The sequence below is a fragment of the Drosophila suzukii genome, chromosome 3 (assembly GCF_043229965.1).
Source record: "Drosophila suzukii chromosome 3, CBGP_Dsuzu_IsoJpt1.0, whole genome shotgun sequence".
Lineage (NCBI taxonomy): Eukaryota > Metazoa > Arthropoda > Insecta > Diptera > Drosophilidae > Drosophila > Drosophila suzukii.
The window spans coordinates 19,401,539-19,425,875 of record NC_092082.1 but is presented as its reverse complement, the minus strand read 5'-3'; the positions used below and the strand labels follow the sequence as shown (position 1 = coordinate 19,425,875).

Genomic DNA, 24,337 nt, shown 5'->3' with positions numbered 1-24,337 from the left:
GGATAAGACGCAGTTTTAAAGAATATATCGTATGACTGTACACATTAAACAACCTATAGTGTTAAAAATACCAATATAATAATTAAGAGGTCGAAATGCCAATTTGACCAACGAAATAATTGCACTCCCCATAACAAAATACACACAACTTACCATTTTATGATAGTTTTGCTATTAAATGGTAACCAAAGCCAAAGTAAACAAAATTTCAACAGTTGTTAGCCTTTTTTTTTATAGTTTTTTAACTATCCGTATTGATTACTTACACCACACCATTTTTTTTTTGGTTTTAACAACAATTTTATCGTTTTAACATTTAAATACATACATATGTACATAGGTAATTGAAATCATTTTAGTATCTAAATGAAGTAAATATGGTTTGAAAAACTATAGCATTCCTAACATTTGAAAGAGGAATTACAGCAAGTATTTTAAGAATTACAATGAAAGTTCTCAAAAAACAGAATTTCGAGATAAACGCTTTTAAAGTTTTTATGTCTTTCAGCCATGGGATCAAACATGAAGTTAATCTTAGCGTAAAAATATTAATATTTAAATATAAATATTGATTTTCAATTTGAGCTGTTCGTTTTTTTAATTTCATTAAACGAAACAAGACATAAGTTACTATAATAAAGTTAAAAATCAACCAAATTGTTTGATTTTAGAATGGTCAGCAAAGTAATAGATATTCAGTAGTTCATATGGGTAAGTTATCAGACTGCGAACACTTAAAAAATCTCCAGTCCTATCAAAACTGAAGTCCCACAAATCAACTCACCACGCGATACAGGCAAAACAAATGGAGTATGGAGAAATAAAAATTAAAAGACTTCCCTGTTTGACATTTCTGGGTCAGCGACCCAAACAAGCTCCACTCTGCCATCCCTCTCGCTCGCTCTACCCCTCTCTTTCCCCCCTGTGTGCAACCCTCTTAACTGGGGCCCAGCCCATTTTGCTGTTGCTTTTTTATTATTATTGAATATGATTATGTGGCACGCTGCAAAAGCGAGCGTAAATTATTTATTACACAATTTCTGCAGCCCAACAACAATGAAAACAAATAAATTTCTGCATTCAACTTGAGTTCACTATTATTTCTGGCGGGCTACGCAAAAAGTTGTGACGAAAACGCTGCCGCTCGCTCCAATAGGAATAAATAATAATTCATATTTGCAATAAGTAGCGGCAGCCGGCTGCAAGAACAACAAAAACACTAACAACAATGGCGGTAATAACAATAACAACGGGAGCAATCAATTAGGAGGAGGCTAAACAACAGTAAATTGTGCGCCTGCGCAGCGGCCCCAGAAGAGCGGGACGGCAGGAAGTGGGAGCGAGACGGGCGATGGCGGAGCGGTAGACTGTTCTACGCAAATTACCGTTAAATTAAGAGCTCGCGATCGTCACTTAAGCGGGAAAGTTAACGCACAGACAGAGACGGGAGATTCAAGGAGTAAAAGGGATAGCATAACGAAGTCAATAAAAATATTAATAGTACTAAGATGATAATATATTTTAGGAACTCATTATTCTAAAGGAACTAAAGTCCCTTTATAACATAGGAATTAAACTAACTTTAATTTATATGAAGGAAATTATAACATTTAAAATCTATTTTTATTAAAGCAACGGAAAAACTTCCCTTTATTTAGTATTTGATATATGTAGCAAGCGAACAACTGGATCATAAATCTCGTTTCTGAGTCTATTTATCTATGTAATACTAGTTTAGCTCAATTATTACTAGAGATCGTGTAGGAATTTTGTTAGATCTTTATATTTTTCGTAAAGTCTAAAGTTTAAATCTAGCTACCATAGTCATTCATGGCTCAAAATCAATAAAGATTGAGTAATCGTCTTAAAAATGGCTGTTTGTTAAAATATTTTCAAAGAAGTATATTATACTTAAGTTGTTCGAATAAAAAAAGCTTATGTACTAAGGTTTTTTTTATTTCCCGTGGAATATAATCCTGCACAGGAAGAAATATTCAAGTACATTGTTCTTGATTTGAGAACATTCATTCTTAAAAGCCGTGCAAGTACAATTTGGTATCGATTATCACAATATTAGAATGAAATGGTGAGAAGAGAAAACTTAAATTGAGTTTATTTAACATCTTTTCAATAAGTACAATGAAATACACAATGTAAGTATCGCTAACTCATATTGATTAAGGCACAATAAAAAAATGTTCATCTTCAAAAATTTCGTTCTACTTTTAAGAACCTTCTGAACTCAAATTAGAATGTCAGAATTCTCTCTGTGTGTGTTTGATGGAAATAATAACCTTATAATCATTTTAGCTTATAATCTAAAGGAAATTAATCTTAATCTAGATTGCTCTAAAATGTAATCTGTAGTGCTATAAAATTAGCTTGTGGTTTTACCTCTACTGCTGTTTTACGGCTTATTCCTCGATTAGGAACTATTTTAATTGGGGGAGCATGCACTTGTGCCTGGGGTTCTGGCACCAGGCCCATCGTAGATGTGCGATTCCGTGTCTCCAGGATGTGGATGTCACTCCCCTATCAATTTATTGATTTAGAGTCCCAGTTTCCCCCTTCGAACTCGCCTTTCCAGCAGCATAAATATTATTCCCTTGAAGAAGTTACACTTTCTATGGCCACCCATTTTTCATTTCTTTTGCTGAGCCCCCCGCCTGCAATCAGCATCTGCCATCTCCCGATGACCTGCTCTTGATAAGGCAAAGGCAGCACGCCCCCTTCCCTGCCACCAGCCCTTTCACACCGCCCATGCCAATTGCAACTGCAACTGCAGTGGCTGCAAATGAAGCGCGCTGCAGAAGTTGCATACACAGAAAACAATTTCTTAGAGGGTAAAGACTTTATGGACCCAATCATTTTTACTAAAAAAATATTATTACAAAAAAATGCAGAATCCATTATTATATTCTTAAAAATACTAATAACGTTTTAGAATTTCGCCGATCATACAAGTAATATAATTTCCCTTAATTATGCCAATAAATATTCCAGAAAGAATGTAAGCTAGATCTTTGAACACCTCTAATAAAATACTCTATTTTTTTGGCTGTAAGCATGTGTAATACAATAAAAATAATTTAATTTAGATTCAGATCTTTTGATTATTGTAAAACCAAACATTTTTCCATTTAAAATTTCATTATTTTAAGATATATAATAATGTATTTTAACTGGAAGTTTGGTATAATAATAACATGTAATTGGGTCGGCTAACTTAGGAGACAGTTTTTATAGCATATCCATTTTTATGAGTACATACTTTTGAAATGGTTTGAAATCATTTAAGATGTATTGACTAGGAACCCCCAAGTATCAATATTTTGACCAAATATTAAATATATACACAAAATGCTAAACATTTTACATAAATTATTATCTCTTTGGGCATCATATTTTTCAGTGCAGTAGGCTCTGCTGATGATGGAAACGAAAAAGAAGAAGAGCCAGTTGGAGCAGATGAGGAGCGAAAGGCAGCACGCGACCAAAGCGTCACATGTGCCGCAATCTTGGCCAGCTCCAAGCGCACACAGATACACACCCATACAGAGGCCCCAGCATAGGCTGTCCCACTCCCTCCCATCCCCCATTCCCCATCTCCCTCCCCCTTCAGGGGCAATGGCAAAGCGAAGCAGCTGCGAAAACGCCAAGAACGTTGACTTTGTGGAAAAGGCAAAAAATTGAAAAAAAAGAGGAAGAAATCGGGGGAAAGAACACGATGATGATGATGTGGGGAACTTGATGCTGTGCTGAAAAGGGGGCGGTGGTGGGGCGAAAGGGGCGCAACCGCAGGCCCCAAAGGGGGCGGGGCACAGGGGTTACAGTGAGCCACACCTTTGACTTTGAGTATTTATTTGTAAAGAAGTGAACATTTAAATGAACATTTAAATCCTAAACGGAGTTAGATTTTTATTACTAAATTGTCAAGAGTTCAAAACAAATTCAAGAATATTTAATACTTAATTAAATTAACTAATAAAAAAATTGACAAAATAATGAATTTAACCCTTAAAATAAACCAATCTTATAATAATAGTCCCAAAAGTCAATTAATGGTTCTAATTTTCGCTTAAATTGTATTTTTAAATATAATATATAATAAGCCGCACCTTTGATTTTTAGTAAGTATTTTTTTAGCCGTTAAAATAAGTCAATCTTATAATAATAACCCCAAAAGTCAATAAATGGTTATACTTTTTGATTAAATTGTATATTGAAATATAAAACTGAGCTGCACCTTTGATTTAGAGTAAGTATTTTTAAAAGAAGTTTGCCTAAAAGGGGCTTGACTTATTACTAAGCTGTCTATACTTCAAAAAAATACTTTTGTTTTGGTACCAACATTAAAATAGTAAAATACTAGCTAACTTAAAAAATGTATATTTATATAAAAAGCTCTACCATGCGTTTTGATAATCCCAAACATCGATAATAACATATAAGATACCATGAAAACTGTTTAAAACGCAACATAGCCAGTGTTAACCCTCGTTCCCCTGCCTTGTAGAGCAACATCATCCGGAGCCATATCCCAACGTCATTATTATCCGCAACACGATGATGAGGATGGTGGCGAACAACAGCGCATCCAAGTGGGTCACTGACCTATCAAGCGCAAGACCTATTGAGCATTGAGCCAAACGGGAGGCCCGAGAGTGGGCGGAAAAGCGGAAAAGTCGGGGGTGCCAGCAAATGTGGCCTGTTGTCTAGAGGGAAAAACCAAAACAGAAAATCCCTCTTTTTCGCTCTCTGAAAAACGAAAGCGCAGGCGAACAAAAAATTAAAATAAACGAACAGGGGCGCCGCATCAAGGGCAGCCTGTGGGAGGGGTTGGAAAATGCGGTGTGAGGGTGTGTGGAAAAAGAGGTTTTCCTCATATAGGGGGTATGCGCGCACACTTTAGGTGTCAAAGTGAAACTTGGCCGCGGGCGAAATATTCTTTTTCGTCGCTTTACCCCCTTTTGTGGGTATTTTATTTACATTTTGTTTCAGTTTCCCCCTAAGAAGAAAAAAGGGCTTACCTGAATTGGGGTAATTTGTGCACCAAAAGGATAGGGTCCATGGAGTAGTTCAAAGAGTTTAAATAGCTCGAATAAGTCTGAGAAGAAAGCCATTTAGAGGGGTTTCCTTGGCTCCGATTGAGCATGGGTAATCCCCTGTAATGAGGGTACAATACGATCAGAGTGAAAAAAAACATGGAAAACATGGTAGTGTTATCGGATGTCCGAAAAAGTAATGTACACGGTTATAGATTGGTCTTATTAATTTCAAACAAACTACGAACAACCAACTAAAGTGTTGCTTTTGAAAAAGTGTAAACTAAATTAATAATAAGAAATGAAATGAAGAAATATCAAGTAGTTAACATCAATTTTTGATAGTTAAAATTTGATTTTTTTAATATTAACATAGATGATTTTGTAAAAACAGAATTTAATCACTTTATCCGAAAAGGTTTCAATACTAGAATCTTTACATAATATGTTTGATCAAGTAATGATTGGTCCTTCTAAAAGATATTTTTGTAAAACGATTTTTTTAATTTCATAGATGTATATTGTTTTATTTGTAAAATATTTTGTAATATAAACTAAAAAATCTATCTAAAAAGTTATTACGTAAAAATGAAATACTTCCGATTCTTAAAATAGGATCTGTCCTTTCCAAGTGCTTAACCCCAATTTTCTGAGATGGCATGATTACACAGCGTTCATAATCCGCCGCGTGGGTTCCGAACCCATACCACCCGTCCATCTGGTCGCTTACCCGTCGCAAATCAAACACGGCGTAACAGTCGAAACGGTAGCCAGAAAACAGACAACTTGCCGGGCCAGAAAGCAACAAAATGTCATGATTTACAATAAGAAATCATATATCTCGGCAGTTTGTTCACTTCTCGTTTTTTCGCTTTTTATCTGGTTTCGTTAAAAAAAAGACACAAAAAACAGAATCGAAGAACCTGAGCTGACAATGAGCGCCTAAAGGGTTTCCAAACTGGAAACAAACAGAGATGGCAGGAAAAAATTATGTTACAAAGACAGAGAAAACATTAAGGAGGGAAGGCGCAGTGAGAAAAAATTTTAGGTCTACCGAAATAATATAACTACATTTTTCTATAAGCCATCTTCAGAAAAAATTGATCGTAAACATTTCTAATATCTTATCAATAATAAAAACAACACTTTAAGTAAGCAAAATTAAATTCCTAATTAAGTTTCATAAAGACATTAACCTCTATATGGCACAAAAAAGTTATCAGCCACCTCTTGATAATAATCCAAAACCGGTCGGTATTGCCCCACCCTTTTCTGCAGATTTTTTAATTTAAATGTAATCAAAAACATTTAAGGACAAAATAATATGATTTTGAAGGAAAATGAAAAGGATAGTAACTATTTTGCTTTCATTTTCATTTGGTATATTTTTTTTATTAAAAATAAATGATTTAATATATGATTTTGTGGGCCAATGAAAGATAGTAACCATTTAGCTTTCATTTTCACTTGGTGTACTTTTTTTATTAACCCATTTTGCTACCAATTTTTTTCGGTGTAGGGGAGCGGAGTGGGCAGAGACCTGGTGCGTTTATTTTGTGTAAGACAGGTAGCGAGTCACCTCTCGTCTCGGCCATTGTCAGTCCCCCTCCCCTTTTTCCCGCACCTCCCCCCGCTCGGGGACGGTCCAGAAAAAGTGCGCAGTTAAACAAAAAAAATCGGTTGAAAGATAGAGACGGGTAGAGTGAGGGGAAAAGAGACGGACTGCGAACGGACAGCCAAATGAAACGCTACAAAAAAGATCAACATAATCGATGATGTGGTGGTTGCTGCCCCCTCACCCCACTACCACCCCAGCCCTTTCCCCAGAAACTCCTTAAATGTGTTAAAAACGCGCAGCGAGATTAAATGAGCATAAAATACAGCGCAGCCAAGAACTGCCAGGCAAAAAATCAAATCAAACCAAGCCAAACAAACAAAACAGCAAAAAAAAACGGAAGATCGCTGAAAACTAAGATCTCATGGAAAAACACCCTATAAAAAAGGAACCCAAAATCAAAAATGTAGAAGCTTTAATATTTAATAATATCATATTTTCAGAACTTCCATTAATGCTTTTAAAATAACCACATATTTGGAACAATATAAATGTTAAAGAAAATGTTAGGAACTTATTTTAACAATATTTTAAAAATAGAGAATTATTAAATAGAAATAGACCAAAGGTTTTTATAAAACGTTTCTGTTATCTCTTACACACCAACTAGACTCACATAATTTTGGGCTTTATTTAAGTCATCTATAAATATTTTCAAGAATTATTGGAAATAAGTTCACTGTTTTCGACGCTATATTAGAATTATCTTTCTATACTATACACATTTGTTTTTTGTAATTTTAACATACCCCAAAAAACTTTAAAAGTAAAGAGTACGAAAAGGCAACCTTAAGATGCCAGACACGAAACGACGTTCATCAGCGCCCCATGTCCATGACAGACAAGACCAATACCAGTCCCAGGCCCAGGCCCCAATCGCAATCGCTATCCCTAAACCAATCCTCACCCTACCCATCAGTCTACACTGAAACCAATTTCGATCATTTAAAAACAAATGTTTAAAATAAAAAAGATGCAATATACTCACAATCTAAAGAACAACCTAAGGTAGATATTTGAACAGTAATGAAATCAGTAAGATCGAAGATTTTCGTTTTCATAGCCATCTTAGAAGATAGTATTTCTTCGCGTGTAACTCAGCTGGATCCATCCAACCTTTTTTTCGCCAAATAAAATATTCATGCTGAGTCCGACATTTGAGGCCCGAGGGGCGTTCGCTGTCGCTTCACCGCTGCTGCTCCTGTGGTGCCCGGGGTTATGAAAAGAGGTTTTGGGTTCTGCGGAGGGAACTTCATAAAGTGAAAATGTGTAGCATATTTCCTGATCATATGCAAGGGAATAACCAAATGCGCACTGTCCACTAAAAACGATTGAGAAGCGGCCTGAAGTTTCAGACTGATGCGCATGGAGGGGCTGTTAGGACTCGCACTGAATGTGGAGCAAGTGGTTGGACTAAGCAGGCTGGGAATACCCTTTTCCCTTGAAGAAAATTTTAAAATGAAAATTTAAGAAATCGATGCGGTTATAGGTAAGACACAATGCTTCCGGGTTACAGTCATATAATATAATCTTTCAATATAATTTATAATATAAATTACATGTGTTTCGAAACTTTTTCTTACTTGAACTATTAAAGATTGTGGTTATCCCTTTTTTAGCCTTTGGTTATTGCTTAAAACCCTATTTATGATTCTCGACCAAAAACATTTCTTTGACCAAACTACCTCATTTTTACCCAGGTACCCTACTACCCGCTACAATATCTCTTTTGGCTTTTGGGTTCCAAAGAAGCAGACAAAAGCCCATCAAAAATTATGCCCCGCAGGCAAATGATGCCAATGAAGAAGCAAAACCCAAAAAAATAAAATAAAAACAGAAACGAAAAAAAATTATACGCAATCGAGCAGAGTGGAGCAGCTTCTGTGCAAAGGGGCGGACAGGAAAGGACCGAGGAGGCATGGCCCCAGATTCAGATCCAGATCCAGCATCCTCGGACCACTCGGCCGGGCTAACAAATTATGCCGGGCTGGGTCGGGACTGGTCATAAAACATTCGCGCTGCACTCGGTCAGCGTATCACGATCGAACTCAGAGGGATCGGGGTGAAACCGGCCGCACGCATTGGATGGTCCCCAGTCCCGACACTGAGAAAAATTTTGAATGGAACAATAGTTACAAAACCAAGTTTGCATATCGTTAAAAAATTATACGAAAATAAAGGAATACACACCAGGTGGCGTGGTGTGCCATCTCGGATATCCAAATGTCGTTTTAAGATTTTGTAAAAGTGTAAATGAGATTTTGTTGTGACTAGCAATACCCATCTACATACCAAAAATTGTTAAAATTGGACCACTCATTAAAAAGTTACACGCAAATAAAGGAATCAACAATAGGTGGCGTGGTGTGACATCTCGCATACAGTCGCACCTACTTAATTCAGAGTTTTTTTAGCTCCTCTTAAGCTTTAAAAAAATGAAATGTTAACAATTTCTTTGAGTGCAGAAAGTATCTTGAGCTCGGCATCAACGCCTCAGAATGCGGACTCCATCGTGGATCCACCAGCCCTCATCCCATCGCCTCACATCTTGCCAAAGTTTTAATCATGCGTTCGTGTTCGCCAAGTTTTCGTTGCTCTGCTGTGGCTGTGTTTCTTATAATGATTGCATTTATCATTTATTCTGCGCGTCAACGAAATTATATGCCTGAGCTTGGCCAGGTCGGTGGGGAAAGGGCCGGGCTACGTATGGCAGAGCCGACTTCGAACCCGATCGAAAATCGCGGCCAAGAGCACAACCCATATTTAAGTGGGCTCGATCGATTTGGCCAAGTGCATTGATTTTGGGTATGGTCCACCGAAGGGTTCTTCAGGAAGATTCTCGGGTTTTTTCCGTGCGTAGGAAAACATTCATTTCGAAATCATTTTTAAATCGAGTATCCAGTCCCCGGTCCTACGACATCCATTGTTATGGATCATATTTATTCTAATGACCTGATAAAAATAAGTCTTATAAATAATGTATTCAACTCGTACATACCAATTCAATAGGTTGATATATATGTTCATTATAATAATTGTCCTGAAAGATTCCGAATTGGATAAGTAGTTAATACAAAAATCTTTAATGGACTTTTCTTGTAAATCAGTTGATGACTACTGGGTGATGTAAATTGCCTTGGTCCTGAATCATGAGAGAAAAACAGTTAGATCGTTTGATATTTTGAATGTGACCAGAAAGGCACTGCAGATGCAAGTGCCTGGATTACCCTCATCAGAGCATCGCCTGCAGTTAGTTAGAACTGTGCGATAAGAGTCGTAGAACGCCTCGCATATTGTACGACCGCCTAGGAAAAGACCAAAGTTGTTAGCGTGTCTGCAGCCAGCTACAAAGTTGGAGTAGTTACTGCAGCCGATTTCCCCTTTGGGGCAATTATGGTGGCCAACTCTGCGGGCTGGCTGCCATTTATAATTGCGGGTCCGAGGCTTTCAGCTACTGGCCGCTGCTGCTGCGAACTGCAGAGATTGATCAAAGACAAATAGATGGACAATAATAAGTGTGGCCCGATGGGCGAGTATTGGCCAGAAGCAGAGAAAGATACAGATACGATACGATGCTGGGCTGGCATGCAGCACGCGCCACATCTGTGCGATCTCGCATCGAAACGATCCGAAGGAAACCGATCCACTGCCGCGTATTAATTGGGATTACTGTAATTGCTCACCAGCACTGGCCCAAAAAAAAAACTAAAAACGTGTGATCCTCGGTGGCAGTGAGGCTATGTAATCATTCTCCCCCTTCCCAGCTGAAATCGATCCGCAAAACGAAAGCGAATCTCATCCATGCTCCAGTAAGTTTGCAACTTCCAAACGCGCTCTGTAAATGGGATCAAAGAGCCGCCCAAGGGATGGGATCTGGCTGGATGGTCAGTGGCTCTCTGGAGCAATCGATTCGCTTGGCTGGGTGGCACTTCTGGGTCGCTGAGATCCATTCCAAAGTGGGTTAGGAGCACTAGCTTAGGAGACCCTTTTCAAAAAGAGTCACAATTGTGTAATATTAATAATTTTATTATAATATTTAATATTTTAAGATCAAAAATGATCTTGTAAAGATTATAAGATCTCCGATCTCTAAAATCATTAAAGTAAGAAACCCTTATGTTGAAGGCAAGCGAAAATTCAACAAATTAAACTGGGTGTCTTTAAAAATACTAAGCTATCTGCAACCGCAAATTCCATTTGAAGGTGATCTACCCTTCTGTTTTAATATAGTTTCTTTAGTCAAAAGAGGGCTGGAAATCTCTTCAAATGTATCTGCGAGATGCCCGTCCAAAGTGGGGAAAATGGAATGACATTGAGCTGTGGGTATCTTCCAGATATGCGGACTGTGGCTGAGTTTTTGCTTTGCGTATTGTTGATTAAAAATAAATTGTCAACTTTGACAATCGCGCAGCAGTTGTATTTATAAACAGAAAGAAAGAATTTTCTGCGCCAAGGGGGAATGAAAATTTTGTTTACAATATTTTATCTTTTTTTTGTTTGTTATTTTTAGATTTCTGCTGTAGCAGACAACAGGGAGACTTGTTTTTGATTTTTGCACTTAAAGCAGTGGGGAGAATTATTTTAAGGTTTTATGATCCCACCTAGTAGGACACCTTTATCAAAAGATTCTTTGCAAAGCAGTTAAGCTCTAAACGATATACGATTCCGTTTTTAAATGAAAAGTGATTAAGCGTTTCCAAAAAATGATTAAAATGCAATTTACGAAAGTCACTCCCCATGAATTTGTCACGCGCAGAAAAGGAAACTGACACAGAACAAATCACGTATAACGATGGGAACTTTTCAGGTGGGCAGAGATCCACATCCACGGTGACTCTGGTCGATTGGTGTTAATCCTCGCGATGATTTGCGCTTTCAACTCTTTTGGGTTAACTGTGCAGCTGATGAGGCGACGGTGATTCTGGATTGAGGGCAGAAAATGAATTTTAAATTTAAAGGATCATTAAGCCAGAATAAAAAGTAGTTCAAAATGTCCCCGGGAGGTTTAAATTGAAAACAACCATGATAATTGAAGAAATAAATATTTAAATAGAAGGATGCTTGGTCTTAATAATTGATAACTAAAAAGCATACAAATATATATTAATATTTTTAATATTTTTTATATTAATATTAATTAATATTTTTAATTTAATTTGATATCCCACTACATTAGCTTTATCTATAACTTAACTATATTCAATAAATATAAAAAATTGCTTTTATATTATCTGTTGCATTGGTTTTAAGGGGCTTTTGAGTAATAAAATTAAAACTAATTCATTACTTAAATTTATTTTGGAATAATTAAATGTTCGTAGAGCTTTACCCTCACAGGTAAATATCATAATGCCCAAATATCCCATTTCCCAAGCACATATCGCATCAATCCAGCTGTATTCAAAACTTAGTTCTCATAGATGTCAACAATAGAGAACTAATGTACGATATTTGTTAGGCATATGGCGTATTAACAAGCTTCCCAACACCTCAGAGCCCCAGCGAGAAAGATCAAAAACCCCATTGGGAAACGCAATTGAAAACTCATCAAATTGAAATTATCGCCGGCAATTGTGGGCCTTTGAATGCATATGGCTCGACTTATAGCGACCGTTATTTGACTTTCCCAACATATAATAATCATAACTTGAATTGAAAATCACCACGGCACAAGGGAACGAACCGAAGTCCAATAAGGGCAATCAAACAAGGCAGAACCAAAGCGCACACAGCATAATAAACTAAATGGTAAACAAATATTGGAGCTGACAAAAAAGAAGAGGAGATGGGGGTTCTGAAGGTGGTAAGGGGTCAGCCCAGGGTTCTGTGTTTACCAAAATTGTCGCGCAAGTGCACGGCGAATTGGGTCATCGCCTCTACCTGATGCATCCACTCCGATTGGTGTCGTATTTCAATAAGTCCTCCCCCCACACATCGGATACTTAATTTGTTTAACGCTTAAGACGGCTGGCATGCGTGGGCGATTCCTGATGCTCCGCCGATAGATATCCAGATAGCCAGATAGCCATCGACTTGCTTAATTGTCGTGACAAGTTGACAGTTCGCATGAAAGCCCTGCCATTGTTCGGGACTCCTTTCCCTGCCCATATCCATCAGTGTATTAAGTTTCGAAAAAGAACTCCCGAAATCGGTTCCATTTATGTGCACTAAAAAAAATACAAAGATATTTTTCAGTCTATAAATTTATATTCCGACATATTTTTTACAAAAACAAAGGAATTTACAAACCAATTTCTTTAAAAAAAATATTTTAGTCCTAAGTTTCCAATATTTTTGGCTATTCAAAAATACTTAGAGTTATAATAAGATACAAAAGCTAGAAAACTAAGTTGGAGGTCAATATTTGAAGAAAACCAAATCAGTTGCACCTTTAAATAATTAAGCTTGAAAAAATTATGGGTATAAAAAACTTAAAACCACTTTATAGGCCATGCCAAAAGAGTTTAACTTCTAATTATGATTGCATTTATTAATTTCATCTAAACTGCACGTTTTAAATTTAATCAAATAATTCCCGAAGTGTACGTTTAAACAACACTTACTCGTATTTATCTCGGTTGACCCAATTTCTGGTTGTTTGTCGCTTGCCTTATTAAAAACATCCGACTACCGATCGGGGGCCCTGCGGTCTGGGCTGGTCTTTTTGGCCCGACTTCGATGATTCATTTGTGCTTGGTTACACATTTTGCCATTGACGAGGTGCCCGAGGTCCACATGCCATTCCAAAAGACCCCGTCGTATGCGTCAGACCTTAAATATTTACACAAAAAAAAAAGTCATAATAAATAAGAAGCTTATGGAGGTTGGCAGATAGCTGAGTGAGTGAAAATAGTTAGATGGCAGCTAAAAGCTATTGGGTAACCTCTTCAAGGTGGCGGAAATATGGTAATTGAAGTCATTGCGATCACTTAAGCTGCAACATGTTATTTATTGTCTAGTGAGTCATAGAAAGTCCAGGGATTTAAACTACAAGTGATTATAAGGTTTTAACAAACTTATTAAGTATAATGCATAAATTTCTCATATAGCTTCTGTTTTTATAGGATCACCATGATGATGTCAAAGTAAGAGATCATTAAACCTAAGTAGCTCTCCCACCAAATTTCCCTAACACCCCTTAGAACATAAGAAAACCTCCAGCAGAGATCCCCAAACCTATATACCAGCTTATTATGCGTTCACCCCACCAATCTCATGCATAGTGCCTAAGACTTCCACTCTTCAACCGTTTTATGACCCAACAAAAAAAGAAGGTTGACAAAAGGCGCAGTGATTGATGCGCTGAAAATGGTAGGGGGATGGATCCGCCCGATAATGACTTTTTAAATACGATTCCAATGCGCTAAAAGGGGCAATCATCAGGCCGATGACAAAGAACAAAGTGCGTGTAGATGAGGCGGGTTAGGGGACCATTAAGCGCGCTATTGAAATGTAATTTGCATTTCATAAGCCTCCCGGGGCCAAGGATCACGGAAACGCCAGCAAAAACTCTGTGATGACATTTGAAAGGAACAAGGCCCCCGAGGGTTCCTCTATGTGACGATTTATGGAGATTTGATGATGGCAAGCCCATTGAAAATTTGCGCCAAGATGCAGCGATCTCTGTTAATGTGCTGATATTATGCAAAGCACTCAGGATCGAAGACGGGCTGAAATGGGATGGAAAGTCAGGGGTGCCAATGCACGTGCGGAGGGATTAGTGCATTCTATTCCTTACAGTGAAAGAAATAGACGACTCTATTTTTAGGACATTAAAAGTAGTATTTTAATATTTTAAGACTTAAATCATTAGAAAATATCTTAGTGGGAATTCAGTAAATTCATACAGTAAAAGTTCTTGAAAGTTTTGTAGCAAAGCTCGATTGTTAAATATTATATGGTAAATCTTTAAGAATTCTTCCCAATATCTAAATGTATAATATCATAGTCTTGATAGATAATAATGAACCTTTTCTGTTTGTTTTATTAAAGTATGCAAATCTTAAGACAATCTGAAATATTGGGAGAACGTATCACCTATATTTTTCCAGTGCTTTTACTAGATATCTTAGCCCTGACAATGATTAGGCAATATTCACCAGAAGTTTGTCACGTTTGATAATCAGTTTTCATGAGGCAGCAGTAGCTCTCCCCGATCGGTAACGGTCCTAACAGGCTTATCGACCCAAACACCTATTGCACCATCAATAAGAATCAATCAGCGCAAAGACAGTAGTTACAGGGTGGTACGAGTAACTGGTTACTTCCTTTCGTTTCGGTTCCAACTCATTAAGTTCTTCAAGCGCAACGTTTTGTCAACGGGACTGGAAACAAAGAGCTTTGTGCCTTATATATAGTAGTGGCGTAACTGGACGATAATTTACTGGTGGGCCTGCATCTGGACTAGGTCTGGGTTCCTATAATCCGTCATGCCTGGCTGCCGATTTACATTAATGCGCCAATTTCTGGACGAACAATGGGCCAGATACCGAGACATCCGAGTCGCGCCGACTGTAATTAACATTTCTCGTATTATAATTTGCCCTTTTTTCCGCCATCCAGTCATCAGCAGCCATCAGAAATCAGACATCAGAGACCCCAGAAAGCGACTCAGTTGGCAATTTAATGTCCGCACATTTTCGCAACAGGAGCGGGAAGTGATCGCCGGTGGGCGGGGATAACCACTCGGTTGGCGAAAATCGTTTTGCATTATTGTGCCACTCTTGGTGACTAATGGGCAAATGAGACTCGCTTCTGTGGATATATCTTAGGTAATTTTCCGCTTTATTTACAGTTTTCCAGCATTTGCTTTATCAACAATAGCCAATTACGGGGATAAAAGTAACCAGTGTTTAAATCATTCAGGAACAAAAGATATGCTTAATACGATTATGGGTATGATTAAATAAACAACGCATACAACAAATTAAAGATGGGTTGTTTCACAAATCGATTTATTTTCTAAATGGTATGGAATTGATATTAGTTTTTATCAAGTTTACAAAGTTTGATAAGATAAGCAACAAAATTACTGTAAACACAATTCCTTCTCTCTAATAATAACATAATGAAAGTCTAAAAATGGTTATATGTATTTTAAAATAGACACCCTGCGAACTGAAAGATAATGCTAGCTTATATAGGTGAGCTATACATAGCCTAATCAAAATGCAATTTGCAAAATGCCACCAGTTTGTTTTCGAATCGTGTGTGGTACACAAGTACGATGAGACTTTTCGTTGTCTTATCTTTGTTAAGTCTTATTGTTTATTCTGAAGTTCTCGCCAATGGAATAGGTGCGTTTTTTGGAAATATTGTTATTTGCGTGGATTCTAAATCTTCAAAAACTTCTAGGTAATCGTTACTTTTTGGAAAAACAGCGCTTTTTGCTGGAAATTCTGCATCACGTACACGAGCCTTTGACGAACCAACAATGGCGATCATTGGGAGAGCACTTGGTAACCGATAAGGAACAGTATGTGGTCGGTATAAGAATTCAAGGAACCAAAATATATGACTAATTCAAATACTACAAATTTAAGGTGTACAACGATCACATGACCGAGTTTTATAAGGCCTTTAATTTAGGAATACTGTTAAATCGAAATGAATACTACAATCCACTTAATGCCGATCATTATCAACAGACGCTGGGACTTTATCACTTTTTCTACAACACTAGAGATTGGTATACTTTATGGCAAAATATTTGTTGGGCAAGAATTCATCTAAATCCTGAAATTTTTGTCCAAGCTCTGACGCAAATTATCCTTAAAAGGGAAGATTATCAGGCACTGATCATGCCGAAGATCTATGAATTGTGGCCAGAAACGTATCACGATGAAATAACCGTAAGAAAGGCAAGAAATTTTAACTTTGCCAACTGGATAAGATACGAGAACACAAGTGATATTGAGGAAGTCCATCCGCAAAAAATGGAACCTTCAAGTTTGGCAGGTGGTCTCCGAAATACTCTTGAATGGTTTCAGGCCATGGGCGATGTAAATATTCTGAGAATGAACCAGCAGAAACGGAAGAACAAACTACAGCATTTGTTAGAGGATATTGGTTGGCAGTCATATTGGTATAATCTAAACATGGGTATTTCCTTGACTACGGAAAAGTCAGGTCAGTTGCAGGAATGGTGCTACTATCAAATAAGTCAAATACTAGCACGATATAAATTGGAACGCTATGGACAGAAGCTGTCTTATAAGAAGTTAACGCCTGTAAGGAATATACAAAAACAGAATCGTAGATTTAAGGAAAGCTCTTCAAAAACAACGCAAATTATTATGGAGTATCTTAAAGAATTCGAAGAAAGAGTGAGTGATGCTATTTCTTTTAGAAGTTTTCAGCTAAGTAATGGTAGTTATATTAACCTGGAAGAGAAAGACAATTGGTTAATTGGACTTGGAGAACTATTCCCATACGATTGGACAAAACTTACCATAAAGGAACATATGCAACATGAGCTTTTACTGGATATACGGACTTCTCTGAGGTCAGAAGACTTTTATTATTATGCCGAGCGAGTTTTGCAGTCATATCGTTGGTATCGTCAAGTGTTCCAACCCCCTAATCAGAAAATGTTTATTCCCAGTGATCTTCGCATCGATGATTTGCAAATAAGCCCCCTCGTCACCTACGATCAGCCGGTTGATGTAGATCTCAGTAATGTCCTACACGCCAGGCATTTCTACTTAGCAGGACAATTTGTGTGGCCTTTTACCTTGCAGCAACGACAGTTTCGACTGCAGCATAAGGATTTCAACTATAGTCTACAAGTATCGAGCAACAAAACACAATCTACAATTTTTCGGATTTTTCTAACCACTTCAGAACAAGGATCAATACTAAGAGAGCCCTTCTATCAGTTGGACTCGTTTCTAACCGTAATATACCAAGGACTCAACAGAATTACGAGGAAATCGAAAGAGTTTGGAGGCCTGATTGGTGACCACATCTCATACACTGAACTCCATCAGTTCGTAAAGCTGGCTGAAAGGGAGGAATACGACTTCCCCTTGAATATTTCCACTTCTAACTGTGGATTCCCAAGACGTTTGATTTTACCACGGGGAGGTTCGGGAAATCCCCTGAAGATACGACTTCTCATCATGGCCACTGTCTATGACTTCAAGGCTCGGCAGGGCAACGAACTTAATTGCGATTTCACCAAGGGTATCAGTCGATGGGATGAATTGCCCTTGGCTTATCCCTTTGAACGCATTCTGGAAGATGATAACCAAGCTGTGGAGATCTCTGGTGACCATGTGTACTGGAAAGATGTGAATATTCTGCATGAGAACTATCAAACTTAAATGAAATGAAAAATTATTTACTTAGATAAACACTCTTAAAATAAAATCAAATAAATTTGTAAAAGGATTCACAACGAGGTTAACATTTTTAAGAATCGAAATATAAAGTAATGACTTTATAGCTTCAGATAGTATATCAAACATATTTTAAAAATTCTAAGTTTGCCTTACTATGTTTATTCTGTTTTAAATATCTCTTTATTAACGCCTATCACCTATCGAATCTCTTAAGAAACCTTTTGGGCAACTCCATAAATAAACTTCAATTTCAGTTAACCGTTTTCCTGTCTATCCCCTTCCTAATCCTAACAAATAAACCCTTTAACGGATAGTGACGCCAAATTTGGGTAATTACAAGGCATGGAGGAAATATTAAGAAGACGGGCCACTCCACATGGGGCCTTAGAACCCCAGAACCCAGGTCCAACATGTATACAATATTAATCAAAATCGCACTGGAAAAAATGTTTATACTTTATGAATACAGAAAAATATTCAAATTTGGGACTTTGTTTAAAAAGCACTTCAATAAAGCCAAGGTTTTTGAAGATACAAAATAATAGTTAGTTAGAAAAAACATTTTAGAAACATTTTGTTTCGCATTTCAGTAACTCGTTCTTTTCTGATTAAAAATAAAATGTATTGTCTTTAAGAATCGAAAATCTTTTCTCACTGCACGAGTTTCAAAAGCCGAGAATCAAAACAAAAATTAAAAGCGAACAATAATATATGTCTGTATGGAGAGGAAAGGGCTTTCAAAGTTGGAGAGGGGGGTGGACCCAAAGGGGAGTTGTGGGGTCTGGAAACGACGTTGCATGGATGCAAAGCACTTTATATCAAGTCGAAGAACGGTTCGAAAAAAAGGGGGCGGGGACAGCGAGACCGCTAAACTTGTTATACGCAATCGAATCGAAAATATGGGCGAAATAAAGCGAGACGCGGCAGGGGCGTCGAGGGGAAAGGGGGCTGTAAATCTAGAACTAGTTTTGGATTTTTTTCGATTTTTTTTTTCTTTCTTTGGGCCGATGACGCGGTATAAAAGAAAATATTGGACACCTGCACGGTTTCGTATCGCAGCCAAGCAGCAACTACAACAACCAAAACAACCACACGGCGTATGAGGGACAAGTGAAGCCCGAATAAAAAATTAAATAAACGCACGGACAGAGGCCAAGAAGCAGAGCGTCGATGGCACAGCGACTGAGCAGATAACACTTGGAAGACAAACGAGGAAGATTTCGAAAAGGTCGAATCTGAGATACTCTGAATTAATTAAAGATAATGGAGGTATTTCCCTAAGAAACGTAGTATGAGCGATAAAATGTAAATATTTTTTAACAGAGAATATATTCGATATAATTTTTCCAAAAAAAGAATAAATATTAATGAAAGGTATAATACATTATTAAAATTCTAATATTATAAAAAGGTCGAAACCGAGGTTTTCTGACAAAAATGAAAGATTATAGAGGTTTTCTCCTACAAAATCCAGTATAAGTGAAAACATGTTTATATTTATTAACATTTTAACAGAGCAGAAAATATATTTAATATAATTTATCCAAAAAAAAGTAACAAAATATAAAAATGTTAAACATAATATTTTACTTAAAAAATTATTTTATCCAAGATACTCTGTCACATTAATGATTTTAGGGGTACCTACAAAATCCAGTATGATCGAAAATATGTTCATATTTATTATCATTGTAATACATCACATAAAAATGTAATACAATTTATCTAAAATGAGGATAATGATATACAAATGGAAAAAATAATGTAATAATAAAACCTTTAAGCGCAAGTTTTAAAATGATAACTTGAAACTCGGCTTACAAACACTAAAATCAAATTTTAAATACTTGGTTAGATTAATAATGTGTTAGGAACACAAAACACCTGACATATTCGTGGTGATCAACAGGCATTAGAAGAGTACCATTATAAGACTAGGCAACCGTAACGTGCCTTAGATTTTCTTCAGCATCTATGTCTCTCTTTTTCCCCTTGTCTGTCTCACTCCCACTAGCTATATGAATTCTGGTCTTAGGTAGCTGCAAAATTTTGCCTGTCCTGAAAACCCAAAAAAAGACAGAAACAATAAAAAGGGGCATCCGAGCGTAGAGCGATAGAAAAGGGAAGGACGAAAACTAATGTCCAGGCTTTTATTTCCAAGAAATTTAAAACTTTGCGAAGGAGCGAAGAACCCGAAAAAGGGGAAAAGAAAAATGGTGTCGGGGTGTTCAGAAAAAGATAGGACCGGGGCACTTGAGAACACATGGCAGGGAATCGGAGTTTGAGGATCTCAAACCGCAGGTAGAAGACCTAGTAATGGATTCTAATTTTTTCTCTTATTTTCCCCATACAATAATTTATTGCGCCCAAATTGAAGAGGGGAGCAAATAAAAACTTTGGACCAGTCAAATGGTTTCCGATGAAAACTTTTGCCATCTAAGGGATAAAACCATAAAATGCTTAACGACAAAAGACGTGTGTTGTCTGCCATTTAAGGTGATTCCAGTTGAAGTGCATTTTGTCAGCTTAACTTCAGTTGGTCAGGCTATAAAGTCCGCCGATCCCGTCCCGCCGACGGTCCTTCTGTTTGCATAACAGTACAATCGGCTGAGAACTGTCGGCACTCAGAACTTGATTGCTTTTTGAACTTTCCGCCGAGCTGCCAGCCCCCAAATCCCCCACATCCCTCGCCCAACTTCAGCAGGGTCTTTGCCATTTATGCATAATTAATAAATTGCCTTGTACGCAAACGAAGACGCTCGCCGATTGCAACGATAAAAGTGCCTCATCCTCATCCGCCTTCGATATGACTAAAGACCTCAATACAGATATCGAATTCTTATATACCCTTCAACAAATGTCAACCATGATAGTACCTGAACTACTCTTTGAAATTTCTCTTTAATTGTTTTATTATACTAAGATTGCTACTTACTTAGCACTCATTTAGAAAAAAAATTCGACCAACATACCACTACGTATCAAAGGCGAATTTCAAAATTATTTATCAGCAATTAGCTCTAAATACAATTGAATTTATAAGAAATACATGATAACAAATGTAAACAAAGTTTCTATTGTTTATTTTTAGAAATATATGTATATGACTCATTTTATTAAAAGTTCGTCGCAATTCGATGAATAAATTATAAATTGCTATCAGTCAACTTTTGTATGAACTTAAATATGAGAATTATTTAAAAGCTCGCGATGAGCTACAACACAAAACTGTCAGAGTTTTAAAGCCAATAACCTTACCCTTCTTGAAGAGCAAGGTCATATATTACAAAAATTTAATTTCGAAGATAGGTTGAAACTGGACAAAACACATTACACCTTTGTTCAAGCATTAAATTAACTATTAGAATACATCGGCGACGAATTTGCTTACTCGCGATTTTCAAGTTCATAATATACATAAATGGCACCTTATAGATCAACTATAGAATTCTATTTAAGCTATTGGGAATCACTGCGTACATTTGCAGTCGATACATTTCAATGTAAGCAATCCCAAGCTTTTTGTTTCGCGGATTTCACTTAAACCAAAGTAAGTTTTAAACATACATAACCATATATTTTGAACAAATTTTTTAAAAAAATTTCAGTTACCCGCATAGGACAGCTCATCGCGTTGGAAAATCTAAGCCTTAAATTCCGCTTAAATTGGAACTAAAGAACTATGAAAATGTGCGATTTAAATTTAGTTGAACAAATAACACTATTCTCCTTCTTCATGTCAGGTTCCCAAATCAATGGGAGAAACGTGCATGATATTTTTTAAGCCAATATTATGATTCAAATTCAAAGGTGTCTAAACAGTATTTACGTACATACACACAAAAAGAGTTTCTGTGTGCTGTACATTTTGACAATAATTCCTTTCATAATAATTGTATATTAATTGGGGATTTGTAATGTTAAGTTCTTTAAGTCAAATTTTTTTATAAAGTTATATTTTTGTGAGTAATCCGATAAATTTGGAATCTTGATTAAGTATGGGTATCACTTTTGGTAAACAAATATTAACTCTTGTTTAATTTTAGATGACATATGCAGTTAATTTAATACAGATCATAAGTCTTAAACTGTCAGATGTTCTGTATGCACAACATGTCGATTGGTTTTTTGAGAAGAATTTAATTCATGTTTCAAGTATATTTACCAAAAGCTTTAGATTAGCTGATTAGTTGAGTACTCCAAGTAATTCAAATGAAAGAAAACATTCTCACCCGATTCGAGTTAATCATCGCCCGGCAAGCTGATCCTTTGTTTCATTCCGTATGTGTGGGCGATCGCACTTTCAGTCCACATCGGGATCGCGGTCCTGAATCGGAAGTATTCCCCATGTTTGCCGGTTGCCGTCTTTTGTTTCGCTTTCAGTCGGATGAGCGATGGGAGGCGTTGGTGGCCCCTGTCTTCTGTCCACTGGCTCTTGGTTTATCGTTTCTGGGCATGTCTCAAGGGTTGTCCAATATTTCACAACGCCTGACAGCTGTTCACATTCTCTGGGCAGTGAAAGTGGGTCACCGTTGGCACATTTAATGGCCTTGTTGGGGTAGGTGATTGTGGATGTTTTTGTTTTGAAATGGGATTAACTGGGCTGTTGCTGAAATGGCGGCAAGAGTATTGAAATGTAAAAGATTTGATTCCCATTTTAAAATATTAATTTTCGTTCATATGGCTATTAACAGAAGCCTTTTATTAAACTGACTTTATCTTGATAGTAAATAAAAAAGGACTTATTGAGCTTTATCACAGAAAGTGGAGACAGAGAGACAAAGGTTTAAATACACATACTTGTGTATAATTTCTTTATAGTTTTATAAATAAAGAAAGTGGGTAATCACAAAACTGAGGCTTTTGTGAATGCGAAAATCAACAAAATCAAAGAGCCTACTACATAATAATAATATGGTAATTCTTGTGATTTAACCCATTCAAATATTTATTAAAATTTCCAATTAAAAGCGATTTGTCTGAAAAGTGTTTGCACTCGCGTTCATCCGTGAGCTGGAAAATAATTATCAAAAAAAGAGGCGTAGCGCACTAAAAATATTTATAAGCGAATCTATGGCGAAGCCAGTTGGCAAAGTGCCAAATAATATAGCGCATGGAAAGTCTCTCAATGAATGGTGATAAAAATAATTTTCCTCTTGGGTGCCATTCTCAGTGGGGGAAGTTAATAACAAAAAAAACAAGAACTTTTTATATTCTATGGAAACGAACTAACTAGTAGTAAAACAAAAGTTCATAAAAGCAATAAATTTTAGAATTCGAACAGCCCAGCCCTATAAAATTGTTGTCGATGTAAAAATTATACCCGATCAGGCGTAAATCAAGGCACATCGAAATGCTAATAAAAAGCAATTGAAGGCTCTGCGCCAAAAGCAATTGGTGCAGTTTTTTATGTTCAAAGCGACCAGTGCTAATTGCTGATCGAAATTATTATTAGCACTTCGGGTTTTTACTCTAATGTTACCCGAGAAGATAATAAAGAAAAATGAACTATTACTTTACGCCCACATGGGCTCTAGAAATTATATAACTATGTATGCGCATTGAACAATGTCAAAATAAACTAAAAACAAAAATTACAAAAACAACTTACCCCTCAACTGTGATTGTACAAGAAGTCGACATCCTTGAATTAGATTTTGTTTACAGCTTGGAAGCTTGACCAACTTGCACGGTGGTGAGTTAAAAATATATTGGCCAATACTTGTTGACTGGAAATCGAACGGTTCTTAGGCTTATCGGCCTGAATAATGCATGATACTCGTGTGACTGAAGGTTGACAATTTACTGACAGCTCCTCTAATTGCACTGAAAATGTATGAGATAATCAAAATTATTAGAAGTCTTCCAATGTAATTGTATCAAATTTTGTCCGTCAAACATTATTTTAAGATAAACAAAACACGTTTTTAACTTTCATTTAGATGTGAATAACATTACAATATTTTCCAGGGCTGAAGGTCAATAAATCGATTAGGGCATCTCTACACTTCACTTGCAATGAATAAGAATGTGAGATATCGAGTTCTTGAAATTCTTTATCAATTTTAACATTGTCTTCCTACTTTTGGTTGACAGAAACTTTAAGAGATATATGTATGAAAAGATTTAATTTTTCCTTTGGTGATTTCACAGTTGGAGCTCCAAAATACCTAGATGTGGAAACAACGAATTCTTATTAATAGTATTTCTAAATTTATGTAGTTCTATTCAAATTAAATTTAAGTAAGTAATAAAAATATTAATTATTTAATCGGGAATTAATTCATTTTTGATATATTTGTAATAATGAGTCTTCGTTAAAATCCAGATTGATA

At 36.7% G+C, this 24,337-nt stretch overlaps 1 protein-coding gene and 1 long non-coding RNA gene across 2 annotated transcripts; one reads left to right on the top strand and one right to left on the bottom strand.

Moving 5' to 3' along the window:
* Window positions 1–9,664: 9,664 nt before the first annotated feature.
* Window positions 9,665–23,922, bottom strand: LOC118877403 (uncharacterized). The gene is made up of 6 exons (XR_005014281.3): window positions 23,614–23,922; window positions 22,235–22,611; window positions 13,224–13,431; window positions 12,541–12,827; window positions 9,888–10,645; window positions 9,665–9,802 (listed from the first exon to the last, which is right to left on the bottom strand). It is a non-coding gene; the product is annotated as an uncharacterized lncRNA (long non-coding RNA).
* Window positions 15,853–18,046, top strand: LOC108007546 (larval serum protein 1 gamma chain). Its single transcript, XM_017071240.4, has 3 exons — window positions 15,853–15,956; window positions 16,015–16,142; window positions 16,203–18,046. Exons 1-3 carry the CDS (start codon window positions 15,887–15,889, stop codon window positions 17,982–17,984), a joined length of 1,980 nt encoding a protein of 659 aa, XP_016926729.4. The 5' UTR covers window positions 15,853–15,886; the 3' UTR covers window positions 17,985–18,046.
* Window positions 23,923–24,337: the final 415 nt, after the last annotated feature.